The following is an 18,246-nucleotide window of genomic DNA, read 5'->3' as shown; positions in this document are numbered from 1 at the left end:
CACACTGTACTAGTCCCAAATGGGAAGACCAACATAAATATCGGAGCATTCAATCACGCATTGCATCACATCAACGTATAATTGTTTTTGGGTATTAAACCGGAAGTGTGTGATTTCTGTGCCACAAAACATACAAAACAAAAGTATCATAGAAATGGCATACTAAAAGAAAAATGACACACTTCAGCTTTAACTGGAAGGAAGGTAGTAGAGAGGTTGAATCACTTTCTCAGAGATTCTGAAAAATCTCCAGATCTGTGGAGGAATCAAGTTTATGACATAAAACAAAGAGAGTCACGAGGAGTGTGTAGACCAAATAGTTGCTTTAAATATAGCATAAAATAAAATCAATCATAGGTTGTGTCAAGTGTGTTTTTGGTCTCTAAAACAGCAGTGATGAGTGATTTAATATTTATTTCTGTACATCTCATAGCTAATAAATAACATAGTTGCTTATTGAATCTGCACACTCTTCAATACAACAGCATGCCAAAGGACTGCAACAGAAAACCAGACACCAGTTCTAACAATTTGAGCGATAAGAGATTAAACATGCCAGGCAAATAAATGGGGGCAAAAATTCTACTGATGAGAAAAAAAAAAACTGTGACAGAGTGTTAACCTATAAGCCTATGCTTGGCAACAAGGCAAAAGCTTGCATGACAAAATTAGAGGCCAAAAAAATATATAGATATAAAAGTTGGGTGGGCAAAACCACTGAAAACCAACAAAAACATTTCAATGTCTGCTGGACCCAGAAATCTTCATGATATCTTTTCAAATTGAGTGCCACTAGAGTTTAACAACTAGGTGAGCCAGAGGGAAAGAGAACAGACAGCAGACAGAGTGCAAATTAAGTGCAAATGTTGCCCCCAGGGGCCAGGGACCCTTCTTACATTACTAGTAATGGCACTCATTTTCTTAATGTGCCGCATCTGAGGAGTGTCAAAGGAGGCAGTGCCATGGAGGGAAGGTTTTTCCTCCACCTAAAAAGCGCAGTGAAATGGCAGGGTAACGTCAATGAGAATGGGACAGAACAGTGAAAATGAATTTCTGAATGAGCAGATGGATGGAATACAGAGAAAGGAAAGAGTCAGATGGATACACATGATTAAATACACGGCAGAGTGAGCAGATGGGGGTGGTACAGATTACAAGAGACACTTAGGGCTCACATAGACAATGACGGTATTAATGCTGATGGGCATGAGAAGCACTGCTGAGGCATTAGAATCTACTTCTACAGTTACATTTTGAGTATAACTGCATAATGATGACATGCAGCTGTAACAATGGTAATGGTGTAAGGGAATTATTGTCAAAATACATATCCAGTGGCTTCAAACTAAACCCCAGTGGTCCTTGTGATAAATACATTGAAAGTCTATGGACTGAATCGTGTCTAGTGTGTAGTTGCGAACAATATTACCTGACTATTCAGTTTGGACACCTCGGTGGCCAGGGTGATATCAGGACGGCAGATCAGCGTTCCACCACGGCTGGCCTCCTGGCGAGCCTTATCACGGTATCCGATCTACAAGAACAGTTTTTGCAACCATTACCTACTATTTCAACAATACAAGCTTTTTGTCAAGTTTTTAATATAGAGGATTGCCTACTATAAGGGATAGTTCACTCAAAAATTACAAGTTGGTCATTATTTACTCATCCATAGGACTTTTGTTCATCTATGAAACACAAATATTTTTTAAAGGTACTGTATGTAAGTTTTTGACTCTACTAAAGCATAAAAAATACCATGAGTTGTTTGCAGATATTTAAGAAACATGCTAAGTTAACATACTTGTTTATCTGAAAAACAATGCTAAAGTCAGTTATTCTCTTTTGAAAATGTGCATTCCAGGTCGGAACGTCTGTATTTGTTTTGGTTTGTGAAACCCGTCCAATGCCAGTTTACCCAATTGTATTTCACAACCCGGGTTGCCAGCTGGCAGAAAACACAGCATATTTCAATTAATTCATTGCCAAGTGCGCTCGTTCCTGTTAGTGTCATCAATCTCGCAACCTGCGTGAGTGTCAAGTCTGAGGAGGAGAAGCTGTTTGAAAAAAAAACCTGTCCAATAGACCCCTTTATTGCCTACGTCACTGTGACATCACCGCTATAGCTGGAGGCAAAACATAAGGAATAACCTGTTTTTATACAATCTATGGGAAGAACTCAAATCAGGCGCGCTAAAAGTTTGAGGTTTTTTCTCTTTAAAATATCGTCTTGTTGCGTTTTTGGCTGCCAGAATAGAAGGAACAGTTTTTTTTTTTTATTTGGACTGCAATACCTAGCTCAACCACTCGGTGTCAATCCTACATACAGCACCTTTAAGGAAACCTGAGAGATTTCCAAACCTCCACTGAAAGTCCGTTCCCCCCAAAACAAAAAAACATTCCGTAAACACGGAAGCTGAAATGTGTTGCTTATGCCACGTTCCAGGCAACCAGTAACCCATGTTTTTCCAACCTTATACCCATGAAAGTGCACTTTAACGGCAGTCAAACACGTGACTTCCACCCGTGAACTCTTGCTAGATCGATGTATTCTGAGTTCCGAGTTCTGATGTCACACAGCACGTGAAACAACAATGGCAGCCCCTACATATAATATTGCAAATGGATGCAATGTTTATGCAAGTGGTACACATTGAAAAAACGATTTTAGGACATTATAACGTTGCAATAAAATTAATAATCTACATACAATTTATTGCGCCCAGGGAGTTTGACGTGACTTGCCTGGAACGCTACAAAGTCGTGAGTCGTGGTTTGAAGTCGTGACTTACGGGCTCAAAAACCTGCCTGGAACGCAGCATTAATGTGCGAGAACCAGTAAGGTTTGTTGTAGCCATTCAAGAAAATACTTTTTTTGTTTGTTTAAATGTCATAATATGATTTATTTTGTTTCAATTTCTGTTAATTCAGAAAGAAAATTGTTTATTTTGTAAATGCCATAAAGGGCGTGATAATGAATTGGACGGCGATACTACGGGAGACATAAAGTGGGTCAGACACAATTTTCGACCACTTCATAAGTTTTGTTTTGTGAAAAGTCTTCCTAAGAAAAAAAACCGTATTGTATAATTTGTATCTTAATTTGAATCTATGTTTTGTTGATCAATTATTAAATCAAATAAATAAGAACAAGTCAAAAAAGGCTTCCACGGCCTTGAGAAAAGGCCAAATAAAACAAGGTTTGTTTGGGCGTCAAGCACAATATATATATATATATATATATATATATATATATATATATATATGTATATGTATATATATATATATATATATATATATATATATATATATATATATATATATATATATATATATATATATATATATATATATATATACACACGAACCAAAGCCTTGTGTGTTTGGAATGACATGGGTGAGTAGGTGAACAGAATTTGAATCTCCTTTTAAAGTGACCCTCACCTCACTGACAAGCTTAGCAGTTTGAGTGGCTTTCCTGATGTCTGGGCGGTCAGCAACCGAAGTGTACGTCAACTTGGCTTTAGCCTCCTGCTTATAGGCGATCTATACAAAAAGAGATATTTAAAATAAACTCTGAGACTATTATTTGAGGTAGATAAATGTTAGTTCCTCACATTGCTTTGGTTCTTGGCCACTTCCATGGCATGTTGCACATCAGGTGGAGCAACCATTTGGTTGTAATTAGACTTGCCTTTCTCCTTCTCAAACTTCTGCTTGTACAATTTCTGTGAAAAGTTCACGTGAGATTATGATTGCCATTCACGATACAATCGCTACAAATAAAGTTTATTTTATTAAAAGGGTGAAAAAAAATTTATTTAGACTTACAGCACTTGTGATTTTGGCAACCTCTTTGCTGTGGGCAGTGTCGCGAGTTTCTGCGAGAGTGGTGAAGCCACCTGACTGGTGATCCTTTTTGCTGGCTTCCTTGTATTTGGTCTGCAGAATAAGTTGCAAAACATGAATTTTCAAAATATTGTACGGTGCTTTAATGAATCTGCTCACATTAAAACATTATGTTGGGCCATACCTCAGACACAAGTTTAGCCACTGACTTAGCATGAAGGATTTGAGGAGTGTCATGGACAGCAATACACTGGCCCTTGGCCTTCTCATACTTCTCCTTGTATTTCACCTGAAGAACCGTGACATTTTCCGTTAGTCATGATATATGTTGATTCTCAAAAATGGAAAATGTACATGGAAAATGTCACTCACAGTGCTGGAAAGCTCAGAGTTCTGCTTAGCCAGAATGGTGTATTTATCATCAGAAACCGACATTACACAGCCCTTCAACATTTCCTTATCATACTTGTACTCAACCTGTGGATTACAAGCAAAACAATTCAATTCATTAATCTGGAATTATTTTCTCTATAACTGAAACTGTTGTAGAAAATGGAGCGGCACGGACATCGCTTTGCTGGAAGCTGTTCTTGGCTGCATGAATGAAATCAGGTCTGTCCACAGTCCAGATCCATTTGTTCTTGGTGGCCTCATACTTCTTCTTGTAGTAAAGCTACACATAATAAGACGCACAATGAGACACTGATTTGCAATTCAGTTTCATAGATGCTCAGTGCAGATCAATGCAGACTTACATTGCTGATGTTCGTGTAGGCCTCCTTTGCGGCACGAATGTCGTGAGCATCAGGTGCTATGTTAATGTGAGCCTTGTTTCTTTCATACAATTCCTTGTATTTCATCTGTAAAAACAAAACAAAACGGAAGTTTAAAATGAAATATATACTGAAATAAAAAGAAACTCTTTCTGTACTACATGTTAATAAGTGTAAACCTACATTGCTGGTGAGCTCCTTGACCTTCTTCATGTGCTGGCTCGAGGGAGTGTCATGTCCAAGAGTGTAACTTGTCGCTTTATTCTTGTTGTAGTCCATCTTATAATTGATCTAAAAAGGAGAACAGGGATGCCAGATGAATGCATTCACATACAATTGGAGTAATTCTCAAGTGACACTGAAAATTTGGAACATCTACTATATGTATGTAGAAATGCTTTCCACATTATGGAAGGCAGATGTTGATGATACTCACATCGCTGGTCTGCTTGCTGCGCTTGACAACTTGATAATTAGGGGTCTCCAGCACTGCGGTGTACTTTGACTTGGCACGTTCATAATGCTCCCTGTACTTCCACTACAGGAATTGATGGACAAGAAATGATAGTCAGGGAAAGCACATCTGCGAATCTTAAATAAGTTATTATAAAGTTATGGCAAGTAGTATAATAACTAGCAATATCATGCATTAAAAGGGAAGGGATAATCATGACATGACTTTTCATTAAACTGAAATTTGCCTTCCACAAAATTCATCCAGTGGAAAGCATGCAGATAATGGTTTATGGATACTAGGATATTCAGCAGTCCATAAAGATGCACACATACAGTACATACATGCAATATGCAGTGAGCCAAAAGATGGAAGTGGAAAGCAGCTTCAGGCAACAGTATTCAGAAAGACACTTAGACACAAGTTACTGCTAACGTATAATGTCTTCATCTCTATGCTTATTCTTCTGCAAACTTTTGAACATGGCATATCATTTCTGAATGATTTGTTTATAAAAACAATATTTCATATTAGATATTATAAAATAACTAAATGTATTTTAAAGCAAAATAATTTATTTTATTAAATTAGATTTTAATTAATTAATTTAAAGATGCATCAATGTTTCTTTGTTCTATGTAAAGTAATAACCTGATTCAAAGAAACTGGAGGAGAACCCCACCATGACACCTTAAAGTACAGGAGATCGGGCTAGTTGTCACACCTGTTACTCCAGTGAATATGGTTCAAGGTAAAACGTGTGACATCTTGCCCTCACAAATTGTGACGACTTGCCCTGTGACGTGACATTTATGAAAACATCCTTAACATAACAGCTGAACTTTCAGTTAAAATCTACCTAGCTAAATCTATATAGCTGAATTGCATTAATGCATGCCAGCATGGTCATACTGTGTAATAGTCTCGGTCTCTCCTATATACCCATTTCCTAGCAAACTCAATGGAGTTATGGACAGTGATCAGTAGATATGTTTTAAAAGCAGGGTATGGTAGAAAATCAAAAGTAGTAAATGGCTGCATATGATCATTAAAGGTGAAGTTAGGGGTGCATTGATGAAGAGATGAGAATTTTATAGGGCCTGGAGGACTACCAGTGGGCAGATGGTTACCTTGCTCCACATGCCAGAGTTGTACATGGCTACAAGAATTTCAGGACGGCGCAGCTCATTGCAGCCGCTCTTGAGTAATTCCTTGGCCTTGAATTTATAGTTTCCCTGTACATTGAAAAAAATAAAACACATACACACAAATCATGCCACAAATGAAGACAGAGACGGAAAGTGGCTCTAGGTAGAGATGCTCTACTAAACTGTGTACTCCAGATAAGAGATTTACAAAAACCTTATCCCTCAACTCATAAAACTACCACCAAACTGTTCAGATGAAGCAGTATCTGGAGCACACAGATTTAGTTGAAGCTGTGCACGGTCCTGTTTAGGTTTTGGAGCACTAGTAGACACCAAAATCAGGGGAGAGAAAGAGACACGATCGAGAGACATTGTAGCCATGCGACAGAGTCATCCAGTGGATCGGAGACGATCTCATGCTCGGGCCCGTCATGTGGCAGGCGATGAACCCGTAGGGAGCAGCTGGACCTGGTGGCTTTACCTGACTCAGCTTGCTGACCTCCTTAGCCAAGACGTTTCTAGGGTCATCTACAACTACGGTGTACTTATCCTTATTCTTCTCATAGCTGGCACGGTAGGACCTCTGCTCAGGATTTCAAAACAGGAGTTAAAGACAACTGCCTCGAGAGCAGTGAAGATGAGCACTCATTCAGGGGAGAAAAGTCTCATAACAGGTGAACTCAAAGTTAAATCTTAGTAAAGAAAAAACATGACATATAAAAGTAACAGACATCAATGTGAGATGGCAATAGGCATGTTGTAATAGTTTACCCTTAAAGCTGTAGCCATTACAGAGGCAGTGGAAGAGAAACAGGTTATGTAAGCATACATTTTGTATTTTTCTCGCAACACTCACATTGTATTTAGCCATTAATATACCAGAGTATTATGAAACAAAGGCATGCTTTCATTGACTTACATCATTGATCAAAAGTGAAGCATTCTTGACAGCAGCAAAGAATGGTGTGTCACATGTGTACTTGAAGTTGGCTCTGTTCTTCTCGAATGATGCTTTGTAGAGTCTCTGTTATCAAAAACAGATAGAAGAGAGTAGAAGGAGGCTTTGTTATATACCATAGTACAAATGAGCCCGAAATGAGTAAAAATTAATACAATTCTGGTTTCTCATTACATCGCTGTAGAGGGCCTTGTTGTGTTCAGCATGCACCATGGCAGGTGTGTCCCACACGTAGCAACCGATGCCCTTGAGCCAGTCAAGATCCTCTTTGTACTTGACCTAAATTGGATAAGAACATGTAAGAGAGTTTCTGTCAATGACTCTGCATGCTGTCAAGTTGCAGAAACAAGAGGGACGCTTTATAGTTATACTCACGTCACTGATGCAGTTCCTCACAATCTTGCTGTGGAAGAACTCAGGGCGGTCAGGGATAGACTTCCAGGTGCCCAATGTGCTGATGTATTTCTCCCTGTATTTGACCTGTAAAGGGAGAAAGTGAGTGAAAGAATTCCTCACTAAGCCACATTTATGTTTAAAGCAAACTAAAAGTCTCTTAGTTTACTGACCTCACTGATGTCATCTCTGACCCTCTTGGCACAAAGGATATCCCGGGCGTCCTTGTCAGCGTGGTAGTGTCCCTTAGACAGCTCAAAGGTCTCCTTGTAGCGTAGCTGGAGAGGAATGATGTAGATTGTTAGAAACGCTTTTTAATTGATGTTGAACAGGCCAATAAAGGAAGAAATAAAGCATCTGGTTGACTTACATCGCTGGCATTGAGGTAGGCTTTCTTGGAACGAACCAGGATCGGTGTGTCATGGATGGGAGTATACTTGTGCTTCATCTTCTCATACTGCTCCCTGTACTTTTTCTAAAGATGATACAAAAGATGAATTACATGCTTGTCTGCAAACACGTTATTTAGTGGTAAAAAGGTATTAGTGTTGTAAAAAAAAAAAAAAGCTCCAGTTACCTCACTGTACACCACTTTCATGGAACGGGCGTGATTCAAGATGGGAGTGTGTGCTTCTGGGGTGAAGAAGGCCCTCTCCTTGGATGCCAGATCAATGTACTGAAACTGTGAAGTCACAAATAAAAGTAAAGATTGGTAAAAGACACGTAAAAGCTGAAATACCTTACACAACTTAAAAAATCTGAACAGATTTTAAAACACCAGGCATCATACACTTTCCAACTTTGTAAATGGTTAAGAGAAACAACTGGGCATCACTCACTAAACGAATAAGGATCACAATACCAGACTTTAAAGTCTTTCTGAACACAACAAACTGGTTTTGAGCTTCTAAAACCAGCTCAAAATATCAAGTATGTTTGATATCCTCAGACTGGATGAAATCATAGTCTAAAGTTAAAAAATGAGTCTGTGCCCATTATACACTAAGCAATTTTCTATGAAATCTGTCAATTATGACAGCCATCTGTTGCGGACCCGTCAAGATTGCAAATCTGTGCAAAAGTCATGTAGTGTATTCCAGCCAGATGTTTTCTTCAATCAATGTTTTGGATATCTTTGAGTGGAAACCGCTTTTGTCAGTTATATCAGTGAGGGTCATAGTGTCATTTGTAAAACCTGACCCATTTAATTCTCAGCACCGAGCATGTTCTCTTAACTTGATGCATTATAACAAGTCATTATGTAGATTTAATTAGGTTTAGGGCTAAAAATGGTTTACCTTGTTGGTCAGACTCTGTGCCCACTTGGCTCTCTTAATTTCCAGGGCATCCACAGTAGTAGAACATTTTGTCTTTTCCTTATTGCCCTCAGCTCGGTAGACAATCTGTGGATAGAAACAGATGAAGAGACATTTAGGAATGTGGACAGGCTTTAAAACAGTCTAAAAGTGAGAAGTCAGGCCTGAGGTTGATATAAAATCACTCACATTGCTCATGTGGGTCTTGAGTTCAGTCACACGCTTGTACTCTGGTGTGTCCAGGACTACACTGAAGTTGGAATAGTTCTTCTTGGCATCAATGTCATATGATTTCTAGCAAATAGGTTTTTAAAAAAAAAAATCCTGATTAGTACCAAAAATAATCAAAATGAAGCATAATGAATGAAACATGACATGCATGATAATAAGTGAATGAATAATTACTCTAAACTTGGTGATCTCACGGATTCGGACCAACTCAGGGGAGTCCACCATAAAGCAGCCAAGACCTCTCAGCCAGTGCAGATCCTCTTTATATTTCAGCTGCAGAAGATATAAACACAGTTAACATACCTGCAAATGTCAAGGTAGGAAATAGATTGCTTGCAGTACGCCATAGTAAATGTAGGTGCATATATGAGGGACACCTACATCACTGTTGATCTCGTTGACATGGAAGCAGTGCATCAGCGCTGGGGTGATGGGCATGGGCAGAAGCGTTCCTCTGCTGTTGAAGTACTTCTCCTTATAGCACAGCTGTAGGTGGAAAAGAACCATTATTAGAGTATTTAATCATTTTGGTGGAATAACATGCGAGACAGAACTCATGTATTCATAATAAAGACATACTTACATCACTGATTGCTTGTTGGGTGGCCTTAACCTGTCGGATCTCAGGTGTGTCATACTCGGAGTGGATCTTGTCCTTTTCCTTCTCATATTTCTCACGATACAGTCGCTATGACAAAAGGAAACCTTTGTTAAAACCCTCGTTTGTGACAAAGTTTACATCTCCAGAGTTAAAAGCTTTATATTTATCTTGCACTTACTTGGTTGGTGACCTTGTTAGCTTTCCTGATGGTGACAAAGTTTACACCTTCAGGATCTAGTTTGTAGTTCCTGGCTTTCATCAGCTCATAGGCTTCCTTGTACTTCATCTACAGACATCGGAACAAAAGATGAGATGTATTCATAACCTTAAATGGCTTTTTTATTATGAAAATGGAGGTGTTCTCGTACATTGCTGGTGATTAGACTGTTGGCCTTGGCCTGTTTGTTTAGGGGAGTGTCGTAGGGCAGAGTATAACCGGTGGGCATAATTATCTTATTGGCCTCTTTGTAGAAGTTCTGAAAGAAATAAAGAAAGTGATATGAAGCATACATCAATGGAGAGATCAGCACACATTTTTATGTATTGGTAAGAGGCATCATACATCACTCTGGATGTAGTTAGCTTGACGGGCCCTTTCAGTATCGACGGTCACAGCAGGAGAAGTGTTTTTACCCATGACATTTGTGGTGTAGTCATGACGGTAGTTGAGCTGTAGTCAGGAAGTATAAGAGTTAGAAGGTTCTGCTTTAATTTAATTGAAGGCACTTTAATGTATGTTGATGCATGGTTTTTTAGGACACACCTCGCTCAAGTTCTTAGCGCTCTGCTTGCATGTTTCATAGACAGGAGTGTCCGTGACCACAGTGTAGTCCTTCAAGTGCTCGATTCCCTTAGCTCTGTAAAGATTCTGAAAGAGAACAGCACATAGGAGAAGACGGCAACATTTGAGCTGATGGAAAAGGAGGAGTAAACTGAAAGAAAATGAAACGAAACCTACTTCGCTCTGCAGTTTCATAGATTGCTTACAACGAAGAATCTCAGGAGTGTCCCAAGCATAGCAGCCAATACCCTTGATCCAGCTGAGGTCATCTTTGTAGAAGATCTGAAATTACATCCATGTGAAGGTTAGCTTCAAAAAGACCCCAAGCCAGTTCAAAATTGCATTTAAACCAGTGGAACCTAACTTGCATTTGCATATTACAGTACATGAAAATATGAAACAGTTTTCGAGGTACAGGTATAACTCACGTCGCTCAGTTGCTCGTTGACCTTCCGGGCGTGCACGTACACCTTCATGTCAGGGAGGCATATCCACTGGTGCAGATATTTACGGTAGTCAACCCCACTGACCATCTTCTGGGTACTGCGTGCGGATACAATGTCAAGCATGTCGGGAGGTACATGGACCTTTGCCTTGGTCTTCTCATATTTGTCTTTGTACAGGCGCTAATGGAAAAAGCATACAAAGGTTTAATTGTTAAGATTTTTAGTAAGTTACAAAACTGAACCTCAGCTGATGCTTTACTCACATCCAGAACCAGTTTTCCAGCTTTGATACATCTTGCAGTAGCAGGGTCATCCTCAAGACACTTAGGCAAGCTGTAGAGGGTCTTGAACTTCTCATAATCTTCCTTGTATTTAATCTATAGAATCAAACAAAGTTTTAACGTTTGTATGTTTTGGACATTCAGATAGTTCTCTTTCTATGAAGGCATTAGTAAGAACTGGAGAAGGGACTCACGTTGCTCATGATGACCTTCTGTTGTTTGGCATGGACTAAGGCATGGGAATCTTGAGGGATGTTGTAGCTCTTGGCCTTGATCTTGTCCCAAGCCGCAGTATAGGCTTTCTGAATGTACACAAAGATATTTCAGAAACTGGGACATCAAATAAAAGCAGTAACTCAGCATCTCAGAGTTTTTCCCGTAGGCTTACAGTGCTGTAGATCTCCTTCAGGTTAAAGCATCTTGCGTAGTCACAGGTGTCCAGAACAGTGGTATAAATGTGTTTCTCCTTATGATATGCCTCTCTGTAGTTCAGCTGTGGATAAAACATAAAATATGCACCATGGTACCAAGTAAACTCAAAAATAATGGGCTCTTTATAATACTCACATACTTCAGTAAGCAATTAAATGGAGATTAATGGGATTACTAACCTCACTGGCCCAAGTGTGGCCCAGGACAGCAGTCACATATACAGGTGTGTCTGTCACAATGGAGTAGTTGTTCCACTCCTTTTTGCCTTCTGCCTTATATTTAATCTGTTTGGAAACAAACATTTGTCCTTCAAACAGCTGAAAACATAATGTCTCTTCTTTGTCAACGGCTAGATGAGACTCAAAACTTTTACTTACATCACTCTGCAGCTCGTATGACTTCTTGGCACGCACGATCTCAGGAGTGTCCCAGGCGTAACAGCCAACACCCTTCATCCAGTTCAGGTCATCTCTGTAGAATACCTGTCAGGGAGAAATTAGTCAAATGGAGCCATCCAGCAAACCCAGTCCAGTCTAAATATCACTGCAATAATAACCTACATCACTCAAGATCTCGTTGGCCTTGCGTGCACGGATGGCATCGTTCTGATCAGGGTGGCATGTCCACTGGTGCAGGTATGAACGGTATAGGACATCACTCAGGATTTCCTGGCATTTCTTGGCAACCACATGGCTGACCATATCAGAGGGAATGTGGAGCTTAGTTTTGGTTTCATTGTAAGATTTGTGGTAGTCTCTCTGTTGGACAGATCAAAAAAAGTCTGGTTAACGAGGAATTCAAATATAAATGTTAACGAGTGAATATCAAAGAACAGCGACCTTAGAACTCAGGCATAGTGATAATAAAAACAACTCACCAGATTTTTCATTTTCTCCATTTGGCCGGAGCGAACCACCTCAGGGAAGTCAGCCAGTGTTGAAGCCATGTAGTGGCCTTTGGCTTTCTCATGACTATCAAGGTACTTACACTGCAGTATTTCAATACAAAAAACAATTAACAATTGTTTACAGCACTTCTAAATCAGTGTTTGAAGCCAAAAAAAAAAAAAAAAGACATCAACAGGGGTACCATATTAAAAAGATTTTATTATACATATGTGATACTGCCCTGTCACTGATCTGTGGCGAAACTTAAAGGGTATATTCCATTTAATTTATTCACTTTTAATCCTTACATTACTGATAATGTCTCTGGTCCTCTTGGCTTGTTGTACTGGTATATATTCATGGTTCAGCTGGTAGCCAGTGGCTTTGCTCTCATCCCAGCTGACTTTGTACAATTTCTAGAGTAACAAAAACAAAACATTCTGAATGTTATGCATCACATAAATAAAATGCAAATATACACAAATAAGTCTGGAATATGCATTGTTACCTCACTGATCATCTTTGCAACGTCTCTAGAGTGAGCCAGCTGTGGTGTATCATCAGATCCAATGTAGTGGCCCTTCTCCAGGTTAAATGATTCCTTGTACTTCAGCTGAGTAACAACAGAAAGGTTGGCGTGGTAGATAAGTTAACCTCTTCACGACAGTTTTTCACTATGATGATGAAATTGCCCAAATCTGAGACTTACATCACTGAGGTTAAAGGCGTTAACCTTGGCAAGAACAACCTCAGGCCGATCCACAACGTGGGTAAATTTGCTAAAGTTTTCCTTAGCATCCTTCTTGTAATGTCTCTGCGTGGGGAAAATAAACAGGCATTGTTATAATTTAACAGAGGTTTGCGTTTTAACTGAGACTTTGTGCAAAAATCTGCAGTTGGTCAAACTTACATCATTCAGAATCTCTTGGGCTTTTCGGACTTTGACATGATCCACACAATCAGCGGCCACCCATCCACAACCACGTAACCATTCCAGATCTGCTTTGTAGACATTCTGGAGGAAAAGTATTTTTATATAGTATTATAATTTGTAATTAATTAAAAAACATTTTTTACGTAAAACAAAACTTTACTTTCATACTCATATTTTAATGAACAAGAAAAAATATTTTGATTTAAAAACCTTTTCACCCATTACTTACGTCACTGGCTAAGTCGTATGCTTTACGGGCCTGAATGACGTCATTTTGATCAGGCAAGCATGTCCACTGGTGCAAGCGAGTTCTGTAGTTGTCATCATTGACTTGGATCTGGCATTTCTTAGCATGTTCAAATGACAGCATGTCCACTGGGAGGTTGAACTTGGTCTTGGACTTGTTGAAGTCTTTCTTGTAGAGGGCATCACTAGCAATCCTAGCTGAGTTCAAGGCCAGCATGAGCAGAGGATCATCCTGGACACTGAGGGCTCCAATGTGATGACCAACTTGCTTACGGTAGCCCTCTTTGTACTTGTACTGGAAAAAAAGAGGAGAACTTATTTGTGTGCATTATTTAAATTAAGGTGAAATGGTTTTATGTATAGCTTTATTTATTTACTTACATTACTCTGTACTTTTGTGGTCTGAATGCATTGTTTAATCGGAACCGCATCTCCGGGCATGAAGTATGATGTGGACTTGGTCTTGTCCCAGCTTTTGGTGTATAAATGCTATGAGTGATGTTTAAAATGACATTTTTGTTACTACACATCTTCACTACTAAGCAATCATTACAGACAGCATTTATTTCTCAAAAAAGAAAAATGCATTACCGGGTGGTACATTTTGGCCACTTCCCTGGCTGTAGCCAAAACTGGAGAGTCTGTCAGCGTGTATTTAATCTTGTCCTGGTGCCAGGCCTCACGATACTTAGCCTGAGAACAAAAAAGAGATATTTAGAGAAGAGTCGCATCTGAAAAGCACGTGTGAAACGAATGTCTTGGGCATGACAGCATTTCAGCGGAGAGAACATGATTTATATGCATATACTGTAATAGTTCTGAGTAACTATGACAAAACAATACTTATTTCACTCACTTGTATTTTTCCATCTTCAAAATAAACTTTTATTCCTTTATTCAGTTTTATTTCTTTTAGTTTTTTATTTTCTTATTATTTTTTATACTCTTAAATCATTTAAAATTGACCTTTAAAATATGTTTTTCCTCAAACTCTTGCTCTATTTTGTATATATTATTCAAATTTTAAATAAAACATTTGTATATTATGTTTAGACAATCAAGCAAGTATTTAAATGTACATTTATTTACTTAGACTATGTTTTTTTTTTTTTTTGCAAAGCAGCTTACAACAGAGGAACATATGCAATTACCACAGAGCTAGTAATTAAGTAACAAAAAAAAATAACATTGTTTTCCTTTTTATGACTGGATAATTGTATAATATATGTTTTACTACTTTTACTACTTACCTCATTGAGCACATCAGCAGCATTTTTGGAGCACACAAAGTCAACTCTTTCAATGGGTGTTGTATATTTCTGCTCATCCACTTTCACACGGTAGCCTCTCTGAATCAGAAAAAAAAAACAGCAATTCATTACTTTCTCTACTGCATAATTTGAAAAGAAACTCACTGGTAGAAATAATTACAGTATATAGTGCCCAAGGACTTACATCAGCCAGAATCTTTTGGGCATTCCTCACTTTGACAACGTCAACAGACTCATGGGGAATCCATCCACATCCCCTGAGCCACTCCAGGTCAGCCTTGTACACAGCCTAAACATCAAAGACAATCAAATGAAACAATGTATAACACTGTGCTTTAAAGATTTTTTAAACACGGTCAAAGCTCAACTTACATCACTGCGCAGATCGTAAACCTTCCTGGCCTGGACAACATCATTAGAGTCGGGCAGGCAGGTCCAGTTGTGCAGGTAGGTTCTGTAGTTGGCATCATTGACCTGGATCTGACATTTCTTGGCCAATTCAAGAGACAGCAGATCCACTGGGAGGTGAAACTTGGTCTTGGACTTGTTGAAGTCTTTCTTATAGAGAGCATCACTTGCAATCTTAGCTGAGTTTAAGGCCAGCATGATCAGAGGATCATCCTGGACACAGCGGGCTCCAATGTGATGACCAACTTGCTTACGATAACCAGTCTTGTACTTGTACTGTATTTGAAAGATGATCGGATCAGTTGTAAGAAATCGTATTTATATTAATCTTAAATAACAGAAAGGGGATATAAAAGACAAAATTTGAGATACTTCTCAATATAGATATTCTCAATATAAAAATACTATCAAATTCAGAAAACAGACAGAAAAAAAACATGTCTTTGTGATGTCTTACGTCACTGGCTATTTCTCTGGAGGCTTTAGCCTTGATCACAGACACGGCATCCTCTTTGATTTGGTAACCCTTTGCTTTTGTAGCATCCCAGTCTTTGGTATACATTTTCTGCAACAGGACAAAAGAAAATGGAATTTCAGAACAATATTTTATAAGCATAATATGCTCAAAAAGTAGAGTTCATTTTAGTTACATTCAGCAGTCCTGCATGTGAATTTGCTTACATTGCTGACGGCAATGGCATTGGCTCTGGACAACTCAATGGCAGGTGTATCTGGCATAATGTGGATTGATGTCTTATCGTTTTCCCATGCTTCTCTGTATTTCCTCTGAAAACAAAATAATTCAAATAAAAAAGGTTAAATGTCTTGTTTGCCACACAAAGATGAAAAAAAAAAAACAGGAAAAACACATCTGTTACTTTCTTTCAGCACATTCATTATTTAAGGCATTTTTAAAGGCAACTAAAGAAAATCATCTTACATCGCTGAGGATGTCAGCATTTTGCTTGGCTAGAACAATAGCAGGCAGGTCCACAGCACTTGTGAACTTGACAGTGCTGGGGGGCTGGCGGTACAGTTTCTCATTAAGGATGGCCTGAGCATTCTTGGCTTTGAGCACGTCAACAGATCCTTGCGGCATCCAGCCACATCCACGGATCCACTCAAGATCAGCTTTGTATACAGCCTAGTTTGAAAGTTTACAACAATGTAGTTAATGTTGCAATATAACAAACCACTGTAAACAGCACAGCGTGTGAAACGACGCATATACGTACATCACTTCGCAGATCGTAGACCTTCCTGGCCTGGACAACATCATTGGAGTCGGGCAGGCAGGTCCAGTTGTGCAGGTAGGTTCTGTAGTTGGCATCATTGACCTGGATCTGACATTTCTTGGCCAATTCAAGAGACAGCAGATCCGCTGGGAGGTTGTATTTGGTCTTGGATTTGTTGAAATCTTTCTTGTACAGAAGATCACTAGCAATCTTGCCTGAGTTAAAGGCCAGCATGATCAAGGGATCATCATGGATGCTAAGGGCTCCAATGTGGTGCCCTTGCTGCTTCCTGTATCCAGCTTTGTACTTGTACTGGAAGGTTTTAATAAATAAAAGAAATTTGAGCACTATCATTTAACAGTATGTTTTTAATGTGTTAGATGAGATACACAGTAAGACTTACATCACTAATGATGTCTCTGGAGGCCTTGGCAGATTTCACTGCGACAGCATCCTTAGGCAGGAGGTAGCCCTTCTTAAGGCTGTTCTCATAGTCTTGACGGTAATATTTCTGCACAGAACATTATAAAGCAACTCAGACTGATTTAACGTGATTTAAAACTATACCAGTGTGCATGTATTTGTGATTTAATGGTCACTACAAAACAGAGCTGCTGTACTTACAATGCTTGTGTTGAGTTTGTTTTGTTTTCCAAGAATGATCTCAGGGGTGTCTGGCATGACGTGGATTTGGATCTTTTCTTTATTCCAGGCGTCAACATATGCATTCTGCAATGCAATAATAACGAAGACAAAAAGTTAGATATGTTCACCTATGGAGTACAAATCTCAGCCTGCAACAGTGATTTCAAAATGCAATTTAATTTTAAAATTTTACACAGATTAGTTAAATTGTCTAGGAAAATAGTACCTTGTCCATGACCTTGGCATTAGCCTGGGCAAGAGCAAAAGGCATGGCATCTGTCTTGCTTGTATACTTGAAATCGCTTGGATGCTGTCGGTACTTCCTTTCACTCAGAATCTCAGCAGCCTTTTTAGCCTTCTCTACATCGACTGAGCCTATCGGAACCCATCCTGTACCTCTGATCCAATCCATATCAGCCTTATACACAGCCTGATAGTAGAAAATACATGAGAAATGGTAAAAAGACAATGCTGGTAGTATATAATAGGTCTATTTATACCGGTTACAAATTAAAATTCTGCATAAACTCACATCACTTTGAAGATCGTAGACCTTCCTGGCCTGGACAACATCATTGGAGTCGGGCAGGCAGGTCCAGTTGTGCAGGTAGGTTCTGTAGTTGGCATCATTGACCTGGATCTGACATTTCTTGGCCAGCTCAAGAGACAGCAGGTCCACTGGGAGGTGAAACTTGGTCTTGGACTTGTTGAAATCTTTCTTGTAGAGAGCATCACTGGCAATCTTAGCTGAGTTCAAGGCCAGCACGAGCAGAGGATCATCCTGGATGCTGCGGGCTCCAATGTGATGACCAACTTGCTTACGATAACCTGTCTTGTACTTGTACTGTGAAAAGTCCATTAAAACATATATTACATTCAAGTAAGTACACAGCAATTGCATGCTGGGTTCAATAAGAAAGAAAAACATACATAACTAGAAATGGCACATGATGCTTT

The 18,246-nt window shown here is 39.1% G+C and overlaps 1 protein-coding gene across 9 annotated transcripts in view; it reads right to left on the bottom strand.

Annotated features, from left to right (window-relative positions):
• neb (nebulin) overlaps positions 1-18,246 on the bottom strand; it is a 57,231-nt gene that overhangs the window by 14,432 nt on the left and 24,553 nt on the right. For 4 of the 9 annotated variants that reach the window (XM_026218267.1, XM_026218268.1, XM_026218269.1 and 1 more), the window contains 54 exons: positions 17,822-18,133; positions 17,516-17,719; positions 17,269-17,373; positions 17,048-17,155; positions 16,645-16,956; positions 16,350-16,553; positions 16,091-16,195; positions 15,867-15,974; positions 15,374-15,685; positions 15,186-15,290; positions 14,981-15,079; positions 14,322-14,423; positions 14,112-14,219; positions 13,714-14,025; positions 13,461-13,565; positions 13,260-13,364; positions 13,059-13,163; positions 12,859-12,966; positions 12,541-12,651; positions 12,224-12,421; positions 12,041-12,145; positions 11,843-11,947; positions 11,620-11,724; positions 11,426-11,533; positions 11,214-11,327; positions 10,933-11,130; positions 10,682-10,786; positions 10,487-10,591; positions 10,286-10,393; positions 10,092-10,199; positions 9,902-10,009; positions 9,706-9,810; positions 9,504-9,608; positions 9,297-9,395; positions 9,081-9,185; positions 8,874-8,978; positions 8,153-8,257; positions 7,946-8,050; positions 7,749-7,853; positions 7,558-7,662; positions 7,357-7,461; positions 7,144-7,248; positions 6,207-6,311; positions 5,059-5,160; positions 4,806-4,913; positions 4,605-4,709; positions 4,418-4,522; positions 4,222-4,326; positions 4,034-4,138; positions 3,832-3,942; positions 3,618-3,728; positions 3,445-3,546; positions 1,430-1,534; positions 897-986 (listed from right to left, as the gene is read on the bottom strand). In XM_026218267.1, coding sequence (XP_026074052.1) covers positions 897-986; positions 1,430-1,534; positions 3,445-3,546; positions 3,618-3,728; positions 3,832-3,942; positions 4,034-4,138; positions 4,222-4,326; positions 4,418-4,522; positions 4,605-4,709; positions 4,806-4,913; positions 5,059-5,160; positions 6,207-6,311; positions 7,144-7,248; positions 7,357-7,461; positions 7,558-7,662; positions 7,749-7,853; positions 7,946-8,050; positions 8,153-8,257; positions 8,874-8,978; positions 9,081-9,185; positions 9,297-9,395; positions 9,504-9,608; positions 9,706-9,810; positions 9,902-10,009; positions 10,092-10,199; positions 10,286-10,393; positions 10,487-10,591; positions 10,682-10,786; positions 10,933-11,130; positions 11,214-11,327; positions 11,426-11,533; positions 11,620-11,724; positions 11,843-11,947; positions 12,041-12,145; positions 12,224-12,421; positions 12,541-12,651; positions 12,859-12,966; positions 13,059-13,163; positions 13,260-13,364; positions 13,461-13,565; positions 13,714-14,025; positions 14,112-14,219; positions 14,322-14,423; positions 14,981-15,079; positions 15,186-15,290; positions 15,374-15,685; positions 15,867-15,974; positions 16,091-16,195; positions 16,350-16,553; positions 16,645-16,956; positions 17,048-17,155; positions 17,269-17,373; positions 17,516-17,719; positions 17,822-18,133 — 6,900 coding nt within the window. Of the gene's footprint in view, positions 1-896; positions 987-1,429; positions 1,535-3,444; positions 3,547-3,617; positions 3,729-3,831; positions 3,943-4,033; positions 4,139-4,221; positions 4,327-4,417; positions 4,523-4,604; positions 4,710-4,805; positions 4,914-5,058; positions 5,161-6,206; positions 6,312-6,705; positions 6,808-7,143; positions 7,249-7,356; positions 7,462-7,557; positions 7,663-7,748; positions 7,854-7,945; positions 8,051-8,152; positions 8,258-8,873; positions 8,979-9,080; positions 9,186-9,296; positions 9,396-9,503; positions 9,609-9,705; positions 9,811-9,901; positions 10,010-10,091; positions 10,200-10,285; positions 10,394-10,486; positions 10,592-10,681; positions 10,787-10,932; positions 11,131-11,213; positions 11,328-11,425; positions 11,534-11,619; positions 11,725-11,842; positions 11,948-12,040; positions 12,146-12,223; positions 12,422-12,540; positions 12,652-12,858; positions 12,967-13,058; positions 13,164-13,259; positions 13,365-13,460; positions 13,566-13,713; positions 14,026-14,111; positions 14,220-14,321; positions 14,424-14,980; positions 15,080-15,185; positions 15,291-15,373; positions 15,686-15,866; positions 15,975-16,090; positions 16,196-16,349; positions 16,554-16,644; positions 16,957-17,047; positions 17,156-17,268; positions 17,374-17,515; positions 17,720-17,821; positions 18,134-18,246 lie in introns of all 9 variants that reach the window. The other 5 variants (XM_026218264.1, XM_026218266.1, XM_026218270.1 and 2 more) reach the window with 3 other exon arrangements.

This window comes from Carassius auratus, chromosome 34 (assembly GCF_003368295.1).
Source record: "Carassius auratus strain Wakin chromosome 34, ASM336829v1, whole genome shotgun sequence".
NCBI classification, from domain to species: domain Eukaryota; kingdom Metazoa; phylum Chordata; class Actinopteri; order Cypriniformes; family Cyprinidae; genus Carassius; species Carassius auratus.
Note: the sequence above shows the minus strand (reverse complement) of the source record. Positions and strands in the feature narration are given on the sequence as shown.